The sequence below is a fragment of the Scyliorhinus canicula genome, chromosome 18 (genome assembly GCF_902713615.1).
Source record: "Scyliorhinus canicula chromosome 18, sScyCan1.1, whole genome shotgun sequence".
NCBI classification, from domain to species: Eukaryota; Metazoa; Chordata; class Chondrichthyes; order Carcharhiniformes; family Scyliorhinidae; genus Scyliorhinus; species Scyliorhinus canicula.
In genome coordinates this window covers 73796155-73812773 of record NC_052163.1, presented here as the reverse complement: position 1 = coordinate 73812773, position 16619 = coordinate 73796155, and the positions used below count along the sequence as shown (strand labels likewise).

Sequence of the window (16619 nt, the reverse complement as noted above, 5' to 3'; positions counted from 1 at the left end):
ACTGCAATTTTCAGGCTGTAACAGCCTCCCAGCATATGGAACTCGCTGTACGTGATATATAAGTTGCCGGGCTCAGGTCTAACTATGTGTGCCAGCGATTACTTGAGAAAGGGGCCCAGAACTTGGAGGACACGGTAGAGTTAGCTACGACTATGGAGGTCGCGTTCCGCAGTTTGAACTCATTCCCCGTGGACCAAGCGACCCCATCGTGGGCCCCCAACCAGTGACTGCCCCAGGCCTGCGCCACGCGGCCACCCACCCACTATGGAACGCCAGCGTGCCATTTTTGTGGCCAGCCCCAACGCCCACAGCAGCACTGCCCGGCCCGCAACGCAACCTGCAGCAGCTGCGGTCGCAAAGGACACTATGCCCGAGTATGCCTGGCAAAATCGAAACTTTCTAACTCCCCCGCAGTCCAGAGCACTTGCCTACCAAACTCGCAGGCCCGCAGACCCCGTAATGCTGCAGAGCGTGTCTGCCGACTCCGCCTCCACCCGACATGTGCGACTCATGGGGGCCGCCATCTTGGCAATCCTCCCCCACGCGGCCGGCCTCGTGCGATCCACGGGGGCCGCCATCTTGGCAATCCTCCCCCACGCTTCCGGCTACGTGCAAGTCATGGGGGCTGCCATCTTGGACGCCATCTTCCTCATCACCCGCCACGTGCGATCCATGGGGGTGGCCATCTTGGACGCCACCTTCTTCATCACCCACCACGTGCGATCAACCATCTTGGCCATCGACCGAACCTCAACCTGACGACTACGACCTCAGCGGACAGTCATCACGGGGCCACTCCAGCACTGCTGATTGAGCCGCCGACTACCCACAACTCAACGCAGTCACGTTGGACCAGTCGCGTCCGAAGCACCTCCAGAGCTCGATGATGTCCGTTAAAATCAATGGGTACAGGACACCGTGCCTCTTCGACTCCGGGAGCACTGAGAGCTTCGTACATCCTGACCTGGTAAGATGCTGTTCGCTCCCTGTCTTCCCTGCACGGCAAGCTATCTCCCTCGCCTCGGGCTCGCACTCGGCCCACATACAATTCAGGGCACCAGCTACTCTAATTTCCAGCTGTACATAGTCCCCGACCTTTGCGCCCCACTCTTACTCGGGCTCAATTTCCAATGTAATCTCAAGAGCCTCACACTCAGCTTCGGCGGACCCCTACCTCCACTCACTATCTGCAGTCTAGCGACACTAAAAATCAACCCCCCTCCACTCTTCGCTAATCTCACCGCTAACTGCAAACCCGTGGTCACTCGCAGCAGGCGGTATAGCCTGCAGGACAGGGTATTTATTAGAGCCGAAGTCCAGCGGCTCCTACGTGAGGGAGTCATAGAGGCCAGTAATAGCCCCTGGAGAGCTCAGGTGGTGGTCGTCAAGACCGGGGGAAAGTTCCGGATGGTGGTTGATTATATGAAAATGAAATGAAAATTGCTTATTGTCATGAGTAGGCTTCAATTAAGTTACTGTGAAAAGCCCCTAGTCGCCACATTCTGGCGCCTGTTCGGAGAGGCTGTTACAGGAATTGAACCATGCTCTGACCTGCTTCGTCTGCTTTCAAAGCCAGCGATTTAGCCCTGAGTTAAACAGTCCCTAGCCAAACCATTAACTGGTTCACGCACCTCGATGCGTACCCCCTGCCCAGAATTCCAGACATGGTCAATCAGATCGCCCAGTACCGCATATTTTCCACAGTGGATCTGAAGTCTGCATACCACCAGCTCCCAATCCGCCCGGAGGACCGCCACTACACGGCGTTCGAGGCAGATGGCCGCCCCTTCCATTTCCTCCGGGTCCCTTTTGGCGTCACGAATGGGGTCTCGGTGTTCCAACGAACAATGGACCGAATGGTGGACCAGTACAGGCTGCGGGCCACGTTTCTGTACTTGGATAACGTCACCATCTGCGGCCATGATCAGCAGGACCACGATGCTAACCTCCATCGATTTCTCCAAACTGCCCAGAAACTCAATCTCACATACAATACGGAGAAATGCGTTTTCCGCATGTCGTGGAAAACAGTCCTGGGCCCCGACCCGGACCGTATGCAACTCCCTCTCCCTCATTGTCCCAGGGCCCTCAAGAGGTGCTTGGGATTTTTCTCTTATTATGCCCAGTGGGTCCCCCAGTATGCGGACAAAGCCCGCCCACTATTTAAGGCCACACTCTTCCCACTGTCAGCTGAGGCCCACCAGGCCTTCAACTGCATCAAGGAGGACATCGCCAAAGCCGCCATGCGGGCGGTGGATGAACCCGTCCCCTTTCAGGTGGAGAGCGATGCCTCAGAGGCTGCTCTCGCCGCCACTCTGAATCAGGCAGGGAGACCAGTAGCTTTCTTCTCCCGAACCCTCTCCTCTTCGGAACTTCGACACTCCTCAGTTGAAAAAGAAGCCCAAGCCATTGTGGAAGCCGTACGGCACTGGAGGCACTACCTCGCAGGTTTACCCTCATCACCGACCAAAGATCGGTTGCCTTCATGTTCGACAACTCGCAAAGGGGCAAAATTAAAAATGATTAAATCTTGCAGTGGAGGATCGAACTCTCCACCTATAATTACAATATCATATATCGACCGGGGAAGCTCAATGAGCCTCCAGATGCCCTGTCCCGCGGCACGTGCGCCAGCGCACAAGACGACTGCCTGAAGACCATCCACATTGACCTCTGCCACTCGGGGGTCACCCGGCTCGCACAATAAGTCAAATCCCGAAATCTGCCTTTCTCCACCGAGGAGGTAAAACCATCACCAGGGATTGCCCGATCTGCACGGAGTGCAAACCGCACTTCTACAGACCAGACAGGGCCCACCTGGTAAAGGCTTCCCAGTCCTTTGAACGCCTGAGTATTGATTTCAAAGGGCCACTCCCCTCGATCAATCGAAATGTGTACTTTCTTAACGTCATCAACAAATTCTCCCGCTTCCCCTTTGCCATCCCATGCCCCGATATGGCCTCCCACACAGTCATCAGAGCCCTGCACGGTGTCTTCACCCTGTTTGGTTTCCCCAGCTACTTACACAGCGACAGGGGTTCGTCCTTCATGAGCGACGAGCTGCGTCAGTACCTGCTCGACAAGGGCATCACCTCGAGCAGGACTACCAGCTACAACCCCAGGGGTAACAGGCAGGTGGAGAGGGAGAACGCAACGGTCTGGAAGACCAGCCTACTGACCCTCCGGTCCAGGAATCTCCCGACCTCCCACTGGCAGGAGGTCCTCCCCGACGCTCTCCATGCTATTAGGTCCCTCCTATGTACAGCCACCAACCAGACCCCTCACGAACGACGATTTGTTTTCTCTAGGGGCACTACCACGGGGGCTTCGCTCCCATCCTGGTTGAGGACACCGGGCCCGGTTCTCCTCCAGAAGCACGTCCAGACACACAAAACAGACCCGCTAGTAGAGAGAGTGCTACTGCTTCATTCGAACCCCCAATACGCCTTTATTGAATACCCCAACGGCCGTCAGGATACCGTTTCCCTCCGGGAACTGGCACCTGCAGGATCCACCACCACCACCACCACCGCCAAGGTACCCCTCACACTACACCCCACCCGACCCCCCACGCCCTGCGCCCCTGCGCCTATAGTTTCCCTGCCCACGCTCGGCGCCCGCGCGCCTATAGGTTTCCTGCCCCCCCTGACGCCTGTCGCACCGGTCAGCAATGAAGCTCTGACCAAAACACCCTCCCGGAGTCCACACTCATACCCACACCGATCGTCACCACCCAGCCTCCCGAAGAGGCTGCAATCCCGGTGCTCCACCGATCCCAAAGGACGACTCGGCCACTGGACCAGCTCAACTTGTAGACCCGTCACCCCCGCCGGACTTGATTTTTTACAGGGGGTGAATGTGGTGAATTCATACTGTATTGTAATTCACACTGTATTGCATTGCATTGTATTATGTCCTTGTGGGCTCTGTATGTGAGCCGTTGCGCGGATCTGCCCATGGGGGAGATGAGGAGCTTGTACAGGGCTCCACCCTTGGCTCCGCCCATGGCCCCTCCCACTACCAGAAGTATAAAGTACTGCAGCCGTGAGCCTGCTCTCAGTTCTTCTGGTCGCAGGCAGGTTCAGTTGTAAGACTATTAAAACCACAGTTTACTTCCAATCGTGTCTCTAGTGAATTGATGGTCACATCACCCAGGCAGGGAGCACGGCTTTTCCCGCAAAATGGTGGGGGCGGTACCCGAAGCGGGGGGGGGCAGTGGTATTGTGTTCGATGTCTGTATTGGTTCATGTGGGGTGTAGGGGGTGGACTTTCTTCACCCCACTTTGGTGGGGGGAGGGCTGGGATGGGAAATCCAAAGGGGGATTGGAGGCAGAGGCGGGGGCGGCTGGGTCAGCATGAGTCACAGAAGTGCAAAGGGGGGGGGGGGAGGGGGGTTAAGCAGTTGCTTGGCCGGGGAAGGGGGGGATTGGGAGGGGGGAACTGGGTTTCTGCTGTGCTGAGTGAGGGGGAGCTGGAGATAAGAGGTAGAGTCGAGGTGGGGAGCCTCCGCCTGGGGGGGTGGAGAGTGCGGGAGGCGCGGGCACGTGGCTGGCCGAAAAAAGGAGATGGCTAGTCGGCAGGAGGTGGGGGGGGGGGGGGTGGCCCCCCGATCCGGCTGATCACGTGGAATGTGAAAGGCTTGAATGGGCCAGTCAAGAGGGCTCGGGTGTTTTTGCACTTAAAGGGGCTGAAGGCAGACGTAGCCATGTTACAGGAAACACACCTGAAGATCGCGGATCAAACCAGGCTGAGGAAGGGATGGGTGGGGCAGGCCTTTCACTCTGGGCTGGATGCGAAAAACAGGGGGGGTTGCAACCCTGGTGAGTAAGCGGGTGGCATTTGAGGGGCGGTGGGTATTGTGGCAGATAAAGGGGGTCGATATGTTATGGTGAGTGGCAGGCTGCAGGGGGCCCGGATGGTGCTGGTGAATGTATCTGCCCCAAACTGGGATGATGCAGGGTTCATGAAGCGGATGTTGAGTCGGATCCCGGATCTGGAGGCAAGTAATTTGACTTCAATACGGTTCTGGACACGGCACTGGATCGGTCTAGGTCGAGGTCGGGTAAGAGACCGGCAGCAGCTAAGGTTCTGAGGGGGTTTATGGACCAGATGGGAGGAGTGGATCCGTGGAGATTTGCCAGGCCAAGTGTGAGGGAGTTTCCTTCTTCTCCCACGTTAACAAGGAGTACTCACGGATCGATTTTTTTGTGGTAAGCAGGGCACTAATCCCTATTCAGCCATTGCGATTTTGGACCATGCCCCACACTGGGTGGACCTGAAGAAGGGGGAGGAGAAAGGCCAGCGCCCGCTGTGGCGAATGGACGTGGGACTACTGGCAGACGAGGAGGTCAGTGGGCGGGTCCGGGGGTGTATCCAAAGATATGTGGAGGCCAATGATAGTGGGGAGGTGTCGGTGAGTGTGGTCTGGGAGGAGTTAATCTCAATCAGAGTCTACAGGGAGAAGAGGGAGAGGATGGAGAGGGAGAGGCCAGTGGGGGAGTTACTGAGGGTGGATTGGAGATATGCGGAATCCCCTGAGGAGGGGCTGTTGAAGGAGCGCTGGAGCCTCCAGACGGATTTTGACTTGCGAACCACGGGGAAGGCTGAGGCCCAGTTGAGGAAGCTACAAGGAGCAGTGTATGAGTATGGGGAGAAGGCAAGCCGGATGTTGGCACATCAGCTGCGGAAGAGGGAGGCGGCTAGGAAGATTGGGGGAATTAGGGATTGGGGAGGAACACGGTGCGGAGTCCAGCTAAAACAAACGAGGTCTTTAAGGACTTTTATGGTAAATTGTACGAGTCAGAACCCCCGGAGGCGGGGGAGGGGATGCAACAGTTCGTGGACCAACTGAGGTTTACAACGGTGGAGGAGGGGCGGTTAGAGGGATTGGGGGCCCCGATTGGGATGGAGGAGTTGGCTAAGGTGTTGGGGAGCATGCAGGCGGGCAAGGCCCAGGGGCCGGATGGATTCCCCGTTGAGTTCTACAGGAAGTTCTCAGAGCTGTTGGGCCCGCTATTGCTGAGAGCCTTTAACGAGGCTAAGGAAAAGAGAATCCTTCCCCTGACGATGTCGCAGGCTTTGATCTCGTTTATCCTCAAGCGTGATAAGGACCCGTTGCAATGCGGCTCCTATAGGCCAATTTCGCTTCTCAATGTGGATGGCAAGCTGTTGGCCTAGATCCTGGCCACTAGGATTGAGGATTGTGTCCCGGGAGTGATCCATGAGGATCAGATGGGGTTTGTGAAGGGCAGACAGCTGAATACGAATGTACGGAGGCTCCTGAATGTGATCATGTTACCCTCGGAGTGGGGGGACGCAGAAGTGGCAGCGGCAATGGACGCGGAGAAAGCCTTTGATCGAGTGGAGTGGGAGTACTTGTGGGAGGTGTTAGGCAGATTTGGGTTCAGGGAGGAATTCATGGGGTGGGTCAAATTGTTGTACCAGGCCTCGGTAGCGAGTGTTTCGACGAACCGGCTGCGGTCACAGTATTTCAGGTTATATCGTGGAACGAGGCAGGGGTACCCTTTGTCCCCCCTGCTGTTTGCCCTGGCTATTGAGCCGCTGGCCATGGCATTGAGGGAGTCCAAAAGCTGGAGGGGATTGGTTGGGGGGGAGCATTGTGTTTCACTATACGCGGATGATACAGGGGCTGGTTTAGCTCACTCAGCTAAATCGCTGGCTTTTAAAGCAGACCAAGCAGGTCAGCAGCATGGTTTGATTCCCGTACCAGCCTCCCCGGACAGGCGCCGGAATGTGGCGACTAAGGGCTTTTCACAGTAACTTCATTGAAGCCTACTCGTGACAATAAGCGATTTTCATTTCATTTCATTTCATGACCTGCTTCTGTACATTGCGGATCCGGTGGAGGGGATGGGGGAGGTCATGCAGATTCTTAGGGATTTTGGAAACTTCTCGGGATACAAGTTAAATGTGGGGAAGAGTGAGCTTTTTGTGGTGCATACGAGGGGCCAGGAAAAGAGGATGGGGGAGCTACCGCTCAAGATGGTGGAGAGGAGCTTTCGGTACTTGGGTATCCAGGTAGCCAAGAGTTGGGGGGTCCTGCACAAGCTCAATTTAACGCGGCTGGTGGATCAGGTGGAGGAGGACTTTAGGAGGTGGGACATGTTGCCACTCTCCCTGGCGGGCAAGGTGCAGTCTGTAAAAATGACGGTTCTCCCTAGGTTCCCGTTCACCTTCCAGTGCCTGCCAATTCTCATCCCCAAGTCCTTATTTAAGCAGGTAAACAGTATTACGGGATTTGTGTGGGCAAATAAGACTGTTAAAAGACTGTTTTTGGAGCGCAGTCGGGGGTGGGGTGGGTTGGCGCTGCTGATATTGTGCAGCTATTACTGGGCAGCGAATGTATCTATGATTCGGAAATGGGTAATGGAGGGAGAGGGGGCGGCGTGGAAATGGCTGGAAGTGGCGTCCTGTATAGATACTAGCCTGGGGGCACTGGTAACGGCACCGTTGCTGCTTCCGCCGACGCGGCATACCACAAGACCGGTGGTGGCGGCGACACTGAGGATTTGGGGGCAGTGGAGACGGCACAGGGGGGAGGTAGGGGCCTCAGTCTGGACCCCAATATGGAACAACCACAGATTCTTTCCAGGTAGGATAGATGGTGGGTTCCTAAGTTGGCATAGGGCGGGAATCAAAAGGATGGGGGTCTTGTTTATCGATGGGACCTTTGCCAGTCTGAGGGCGCTGGAGGAGAAATTTGGGTTACCCCCAGGGAATACCTTTAGGTACATGCAGGCTCGGGCGTTCGTGAAAAAGTAGGTGGGGGAATTCCCACTGCGGCCTGCCCGGAGGATACAGGACAGGGTGGTCTCGGGCATGTGGGTAAGGGATGGCAGGATATCGGAAATATACCAGGAGCTGCAGGAGGCGGAGGAGATCTCGGTGGAAGAGCTAATTTCATGTTATTTGTAAGGGGCGGATGCCCCACTTTGCTTTGTTTTGTTTGTTAAATTTTTAGTTGGTTAGAGGGTTAAGTTGTTTTTGTTGGCATAGTGCTTTGTTTTCTTTGCATTATTTTCTCTTTTGTAATGTTTTGTAAAAATTATTGAAAAATCTGGAATAAAAACATTTTTTTAAAAAACAGTCACTGAATCGGACCAGGAGCGGCAACACTCAGAAATTGCGAATCCTGCCCCACATTCATTAGGAACTTGCCAATCTCCAAGGTATCATTTGGCATACATAATATCAAATAACCAAATCCCCACAGGCCTCTAAAATACAAATTCTACTGCAGAGATTTCATTTGAGTCAGCACCAACAATTAAAAAGTTCTTTTGATAATTAGAACGTGTGATGTGGCGCAAAACCCGATAGAAAATACAGAATGGTTTTTCCTGATATAACAACAGCTTGGCAACGCTGTAACACATCAAATTACATTCGGACCACTTTATCCACAAGGACTGAGATGTCACCTGAACCCCTTATTAGATTGTAAATCATTGGATCCACAATGCTCCACCGATCATCACAGGCAGTCAGCTTGAGGGGGACCAGCTAGAAAGTGTCACAGTCAAGACAGGGGTAGTGGCAGCGGTTCCAGTTAAGTTAAATTGAAGAAAGAACCACAGTTAACAAGCTGTCTCCTGACTGTGGGCCTTTTGGGGCCCTTTGGGAGTGGTAGTGACTTTTGGAGAGGATTCCAAGACAGGGCCGTCAAAGCTGGTGGTTGGAAGCCCTCATGAGAAAGAAAATTGTTTCAAGGAGAGTGGTTAACTAAGGTCTGACTGGGTTGATGTGTTGGGAAGGCTGGGTCTGCGAGGACTGCGTTTACTGCAGCAGTGAGAGAGACAGGCTTCCAACACTTGAAGAAATGCAACTCAATTTTATTGAACACTTAACTATAATACATGCTTTAACTGTGGGTTGACACTATGCTGACTTGACTGGAGACCTGAGGCTAACCTGACCAGACTAACTGACTACCACATGGTGTTTGTTCTAATTGCTGCTCACGAGCTCTGACTGTCTCAGAGGCTGGATCCCGAGAGAACGGGAAACCTGGTGCCCTCTGGCTTTATAGTGGTCATGTCCTGTCTGGTGATTGGCTGCTGTGTTCTGTGTGTTCACTGGTCATCCTGTGTGTCAATCACTGCCTGTCTGCACTCCATTATATACATGGATGTATATTATGACATGGGTTATTGAGAAATCAATGGATTCTGTCTTGGTTGCGTCTGTCATTTACTCTGTAGAGTGGTGTATCCAACCACAGTTTCCCTAATAATCCACATGTGCCTCATGTTAAATCTGAATGTTAGAGTAATGTATCCAGCCCGCATCACCATGTCCCGGGGTCTGGCTAAAAACGTACCATTTGTGAAGATTGAACTGGAGTAAACCAAAATCTTTGTTGCTCATTGAAGCATGATCTGTACTTTTCCCTTTGACAAGAGTGGAAATCACAAGCCATGCAGAAAAGGCTCTCAATCTCTCGTGTAGTCACAGCAGTTACTGCCTAAACCCAGGCTCTGCTCTATTTCTCCTGGTGAACACTGTAGGCTGGGAGGAGATGCCCTCAGCTTTGACTGAATTGCAGCTCACTGTGAGGCCCCCATTCACCAGGACGAGCCCCACTGCAGTAAGAAAGAACTGGATTGTATCCTCTCCTCTCTCCTACATAGTGACCTCCGACTCCAGCTGTGCTGCTGAAAGCTCCTATTCACTGGTTTAGAGGACGAGGTCAGCAAAACTGGGGCTCGAGGAATCAGAAGTTGACCCCTTGTGGTCAGCGCATGACAGAGGCCTAAGAGAAATGTCAAAGGTCAAAGAACGGGGGCATTAAATGGCTGATGAACCATACTGATCAAAGCACAGAGATCAACAATAAACACCAGTATCTAGTGACTGTACAACAAATGTAAACAATTGAATCAAGAAACAGGATATATCAGTGCAGTTGGAGAGTAGAAATGTACCGAGGAATTGGTGTGGTCAAGTTGCACCTCGCTGCAGGAACCTGAGCCTCCAGTGCAGTTTTGAGGAAGTGTTGCATTGTCAGAGATGCTGGGCGCAATTCTCCCCACCCCACGCCGGGTTGGAGAATCGCTGGGGCACCGGGCGAGTCCCGCCATGCCGCCCCGGCACCCGCACATGATTCTCCCACACCCCCCCCCCCCCCCCCCCCCAAAACCGGCGCAGCGAGATTTACGGCAGGCCGCTCGGAGAATCGCCGTTCGCCGTTTGTAACGGGCGAGCGGCGATTCTCCAGACCGGATGGGCCAAGCGGCCTGCCCAACACGACAGGTTCCCGCCAGCGCCGTCCACACCTGGTCAGTTCCGGCGGGAACAGGAACAGCGAGGGAACGCTGGGGGGGGGGGGGGGGGGGGGGGGGGATCCAGCACCGGGAGGGCACTCAAAAGGGGTCTGGTCCAAAATTGGTGCCCACCGATCCGCGGCCCCGCAAGATCAATCCGAGATTTCTTGCGGATTGGCCGCAGGGAGGACGCTTTCATGCGGCGCCAAGGCCCGGCGCGCGTAATTGATGCGGCACCGCTCCTAGCCCCCTGGGGGTGGGAGAATAGGGGCGAGGAGCGGCCTCCGACGCCGGAGTGAAACACTCCGGTTTTCACTCAGCCGTCGGGACTTAATTCTGGCCTTGGGTGACTGTCTGCACATTCTCCCTGTGTCTGCGTGCGGTTTCCTACGGGTGCTCCGGTTTCCTCCCACAGTCCAAAGATGTGCAGGTTAGATGGATTGGCTATGCTAAGTTGCCCCTTTGTGTCCAAACGATGTGCAAGTTAGCTGGGTTTACGGGGATGGTGTGGGGGAGTGAATCTCGGTAGGGTGCTCTTTTCGAGTGTCGGTGTAGGCTCGATGGACCAAATGGCCTACTTCTGCACTATAGGGATTCTATGGTTCTAAGGGGAGCAGGTGATGTGTTTTAAAAAAATATTACCTGTTCTCCAGTGATTTGAACATAAGAAATAGCGCACACATAGTTGGCGGCCATGTTGGGTGGACCCTGGACAAAGGGAAACTGGGATACGCTGAAGGCTGTGATCAGAGGAGAGATTATTGCCTACAAGGCACGCAGGGAGAGGGAAAAGAGGGCATCTAGGCAACAACTGATTGGTTCCATTCTGGAGGTAGACAGAAGATACTCCGAGACCCCGATCATAGAGCTTCTAGCAGAGAGGAAAAAGCTGCAAGACCTTCTACGAACATGGAGACAAAGACAGCCGTCTGCTGAGAAAGCAGGCAGCCACGAGGGAGATGGCGCAGGTGAAGGACAGCAAAGGTGGACTGGTAACCAAACCAAAAAAGGTAAATGAAGCATTCAAGACCTTCTACCGCGGGCTGTACACCTCCAAGCCCCCCTCCCCCGACAGGGATTCAGGGATGAAACAGTTCCTCGATGGACTGGACATACCAGTCATGGCGGAACGATAGGTGGAGGGAACTGGAAGCACCAATCGAACTGGGAGAAATCATGGAGAGCATCAACTCCATGCAGGTAGGGACAGCGCCGGTACCTGACGGGTTCCCGATCGATATCTACAAAAAATTTGTGACAGCACTGGCCCTGCACTTCCGGGAGATGTTCGCAGACTCCCTAGTGAGGAGCACCTGGCCCCTAATGCTAGCACAGGCCACTAAATCGCTGATCACTGCCAAAGGCTCAACAGAACGCGGATCATACAGACCCATTTCACCTCTCAATGTGGATGCGAAAATACTCGCAAAAACCCTGGTTAAGCGGCTGGAGAACTGCGTACCAGAGATGGTCACAGAGGACCAGATGGACTTGGTTAAAGGTAGACAGCTAACACCAGAGGTGATCGTCTCCTGGATGGAGAAAAGGCCTTCGATGGAGTCGAGTGGAAGTACCTCATCAAGTTACTAGAGCAGTTTGGAATGGGAACAGGGTTCACCACCCTGTACAACAATCACAAGGCGAGCGTACCGACTAAAGCCACCAGCTCTGAATACTTCCAGCTGCATAGGGGCACAACGCAGGGATGCTCGCTGTCCCCGCTTCTATTCATCCTGGCAATCGAGCCGCTGACAATCGCCCTCAGAACGGCGCAAAATTGGAAGAGGAAACGAAGAGGAGACAGCGAGCACAGAGCCTCACTCTATGTGGATGACCTGCTCCTCTACATCTGAGACCCACAAAGTGGCATTGAAGGAATCATGAAGCTGCTGAGAGTTTGGTGCCTTCTCGGGGCTACAAGCTCAACCTGAGCAAGAGTGAAGTCTTCCCCGTGAATCCGAAAGGGGGAGGGACAGAGTTGGAGGGGCTACCATTCAAACTAGCCCAAAGCAAATTCTGATATCTGGGGATCCAGATTGCCCATGATTGGACACGGACCCACAAGTGGAATCTGACCAGTCTGACAAAGGGAACAGAGATGGGATACAGTCCCGCTCTCCCGAGTGGGGAGGGGCCAGACGATGAAGATGAACGTGCTGCCCAGGTTCCTCTTCCTGTTCAGATCCATACCAATCTATATCCCCAAGGTCCTCTTTAACTTAGTTGACATAAAGATCATGGGGTTTGTGTGTGTGTGTGTGTGTGTGTGTGTGTGTGTGGTGGGTGGGTGGGTGGGGGGGGGGGGGGGGGGGGGGGGGGGCAAGAACCCAAGAATCCCCAAAAAGGTCCAATAGAGAAAAGAAGCAGGGGGGCTGGCCCTCCAAACCTACAATACTACCACTGGGCAGATAGAGTGAGGGGATGGGTGAAAAAAACAGAAAAGGAATGGGCGAGAATAGAGGACAGCTCCTGCACAGGGACAACCCTCTGATCCCTCACCACAGCGACACTCCCATCCCTGCCAGCCAAGCACCCAACAAGCCCAGTGGTGGCAGCCACATTGCAAACCTGGAATCAAATGAGACAACACTTCGACCTGATCGAAATGTCCACTATGGCCCCTATCTGTGGCAGCCACAGGTTCGGGCTAGCCATGCAAGGCACCATCTTTAAGAGGTGGAGACAGTCTGGGGGGGAAGCTGACTGGGGGGGACGGGGGGGACGGGGGGACGGGGAGGACGGGGGGGGGGGGGGGGGACACTTCTATATAGAGGTTAGACTAGCGACGTTAGAGGAAGTGACTGACAAACTAAACTACCGAACGGGAACAAACTGCGACATCTACAGATAAAGAACTTCCTCCACGGGGGGGGACAACAATATACCCACATTCAATGTTAGAGGAACTACTGGACGTGGGCAATCTGGGAGGGGAGAACTGGGGGGATCTGTATGGATGACGATAGGAAGGGTACGCTCCCCGCTGGACGAAACATGGGAAAAGTGGGAGGAAGAACTAGGGATAGAAATAGGGTGGGGACTCCGGAGCAAAGCACTGAACAGGGCCAACTCCACCTCCACTTGCACAAGACCTGCGTAGAGTGAGCTCACAGCACACCTAACCAGGTTCCGTGAATGAGCAGGTTCTTCCTGGGGATGGAGAACAAATGCGAACGGTGCCAGGAAGGCCACACCCACATGCTCTGGACATGCCCGAGACACGTCAGGTTCTGGACAGCCTTCTTTGAAGCAATGTTCAAGGTTGTGGGTTTGAGGGTGGAGCCAAGCCCGAAAGTGGTGGTTTTTGAGGTATAATACCAGCCAGAGCTACACATGGGGAAGGGGGCCAACATCTTTGCCTTTGCCTCCCCAGTCAGCCGCCAAAGAATGCTGCTGGGCTGGCGATCAGCAGCCCCACCCACAGCTACAGACTGGCTGGCAGGTCTGGGCTGGCGATCAGCAGCACCACCCACAGCTACAGACTGGCTGGCAGGTCTGGGCTGGCGATCAGCAGCACCACCCACAGCTACAGACTGGCTGGCAGGTCTGGGCTGGCGATCAGCAGCACCACCCACAGCTACAGACTGGCTGGCAGGTCTGGGCTGGCAGACCTGGCGGAATATCTCCATCTGGAGAAAATCAAATTCGCCATCCGACGGGCAGAGGAGGACTCCACAAAACATGGATCCATTAACCAAATTGTTCCAGAACCTGTTTGAAGCCAGCAGCCAATTGAGCGAGGGCAGGGGGCGGCGGGGGGGGGGGGCACACATTGGGTCAACAAGACACCAGGGAACAGGCAGATGGAGGAAAGGAGGGAGGGGGAGGGCAGGGAGAGGGGAGTTGGAAACAGCCGGAGTGCACAGCAGGGGGCCAGAAACAAGGCCACAAATACAGGGCCCTCCGGCAAGGACGAAGAGCCACAGGACTGAGTGGGGGGGGGGGGGGGTGCTGGCCAAGGCCAAACCGCCTGGTACGGGGAGGGGCACCAACAACCCCCACCCACCCCATACCGGCCGGCAGAGCAACAGAGCCAGCTGAGGGACCTAGAGCACGTCCAGGGCAGGCACAAGCAAATAAAACAAAATAGATCAAGACCCAAAGGAACACCTAACACAAGGTGGGGGGGGGGGGGGGGGGGGGGGGGGGGGAGAGGAGAGGCAGGGTGGGGCCAACCAACACGGGGGAAGACGGGAAGGGGGGGGGGTACTATACATATGTAAATACATGGCAATCACCTTTTCTAAACTATGTACTCCAATAAAAATATCTGAAAATAACAAAAAAAGGAAAGGGGGTTGGGATTTTGAGGGGTTATTTCCAATGTTGGGCTTTTGTAAATTGTTTATGGTCTGTACAGATTTGTTTTGTTTTGTATTGTATAAAATGAAAAACCTTATTAGAAACATTTTCAAAAAAACCCATAAGAAATAGGAGTCAGAATAGACCATTCAACCCTTCGAGCTCCACCATTCAATATGATCATTGCTAATCTCCTACCTCAATGCCACCTTCCTGCCTACTCCTCATATCCACTGATTCTGTTAGTATCCAAAAATCTATCGATGCCTGACTTGGAGCATCTGCAACATTCTAGGTAAGAGAATTCCAAAGATTCACAACCCTCCAAGTGAAAAAATTTCTCCTCACCTCAGCCCTTATAACTTCGTCATTGAAGGTGGAAAGAGTTAATATTTTCACCCCTGTTTGTCTGTTTATCTCTGAACAAAAATCTTAGAAACTAATGGATGAAACTTGGCACAAAGACTGGGTATAGCTGAATGAAGAACTGATTCACCTTTAGCACAGGTGCAGATCCAGAGTCTGGAACTTTCTAAAGAATCCGTTAACATTGGGTGATTAACTGAACTGACTTTTTTTTTAAGAACGTTGTTGGTTATTTTAGAATGTTGTTGATTCTGTGAGGATGCTGTGGATTGTCTCAGCTGCTGTGGTGGAATTTGTCACAGCTGTCAAAACATGAGCAGAGTTTTCAGAGTAGGTTGTTGGACGTGCACAGGACTGAAGTGAGGTGGAAGTTCAATTTTCTTTTTCCGGCTTTGTAGTTACAGAGCATCAGCCAGACAGGTAAAAGCCTTGTATCCATATTCTAGATTCTCCATCCAGTGGAAACAGCCTCCAGCAGCCATCTCTTAACAATAAGAGCACTTCTCATTCTGTTTAGCTCACAGGGCTAATCGCTGGCTTTGAAAGCAGACCAAGGCAAGCCAGCAGCACGGTTCGATTCCCGTAACAGCCTCCCCGAACAGGCGCCGGAATGTGGCAACTAGGGGCTTTTCACAGTAACTTCATTTGAAGCCTACTCGTGACACTAAGCGATTTTCATTTTCATTTCATTCTTCTAAACATAGGTCTAATCTATCCAATCTGACCTGACAAGACAACCTCTTTAGCCCAGGCATCAGTCTAATGAACTTTCATTTCACTTTCTGTAAGGCAAGCTTAGATCTATCTCCTTAGCTAAGGAGATCAAAATAGTACATAATACTCCAGGTGTGCTTTCACTAAAGCCACCTTTATTGCATTGAGAATTTCCGATTCTTATACTCCATTCCCTTAGAATTATTGATTCACTTTCCAGGTGGCACTGCTGCTTCACAGCGCCAGGGACCAGGGTTCAATACCAACTGACTGTCTGCGTGGAGTTTGCACGTTCTCCCCGTGTTTGCATGGGTTTTGTAATTGAAAATATGGGAAGATATGTCATTTGAAACATGGAGTGCATGAGAGAATGTAGGGGAAAATCCCACAAAGGGTTAACAGCAGCTGCAGGAGAAGATTGTAAAATGCAGATAGCCTTAGTCAAGCAGGCTTAGCAAACAAAACAAGCAGGTCTTTCAAGACATAATTGAGCGAATTTTAGTATACAGCTCAAAGCAATGTTTCGCACCTCCTTTTGAAGTTAGGTAAGCAGATGGAACAGAATGGATAAAGTTTCAGTTGAATTAGATGACAAATGTTTAAATGTGATGCAAGTCTTTCAACTCACAACCGATTGAATTTTTAGTATAAAGCTAAAAGCAATATTTCACACATTCATTGAAATTAAGTAGGCAGATGGAAAAGAATGGATGAGGTTTTCAGTTGAATTAGGTGACAAATGTATAGGTGTGAAGTTCTGCTGACATCAGGTAAATTAAAGAAAGCTGGAGACAACCTGTCTGCGAGAACACAAATTAGACCCAAATCAAAGACAAAATTATGAGTTGGGGACACAATTTGATAATAATAAAACAATAGAAATGACAGGAATCAAAAGTCACGCCACTTTGTGTGGCAGTCACCACTGATGTATGTATGTATATATTGTATATA

General features: G+C 52.7%; 1 protein-coding gene across 1 annotated transcript in view; it reads right to left on the bottom strand.

The window, feature by feature from the left end:
* Positions 1–16619, bottom strand: part of LOC119952919 (disintegrin and metalloproteinase domain-containing protein 10-like) — a 135603-nt gene that overhangs the window by 77911 nt on the left and 41073 nt on the right. The window contains exon 5 of the mRNA XM_038776550.1: positions 14522–14553. Within this exon, the coding sequence (XP_038632478.1) occupies positions 14522–14553 (32 nt within the window). The remainder of the gene's footprint in view (positions 1–14521; positions 14554–16619) is intronic.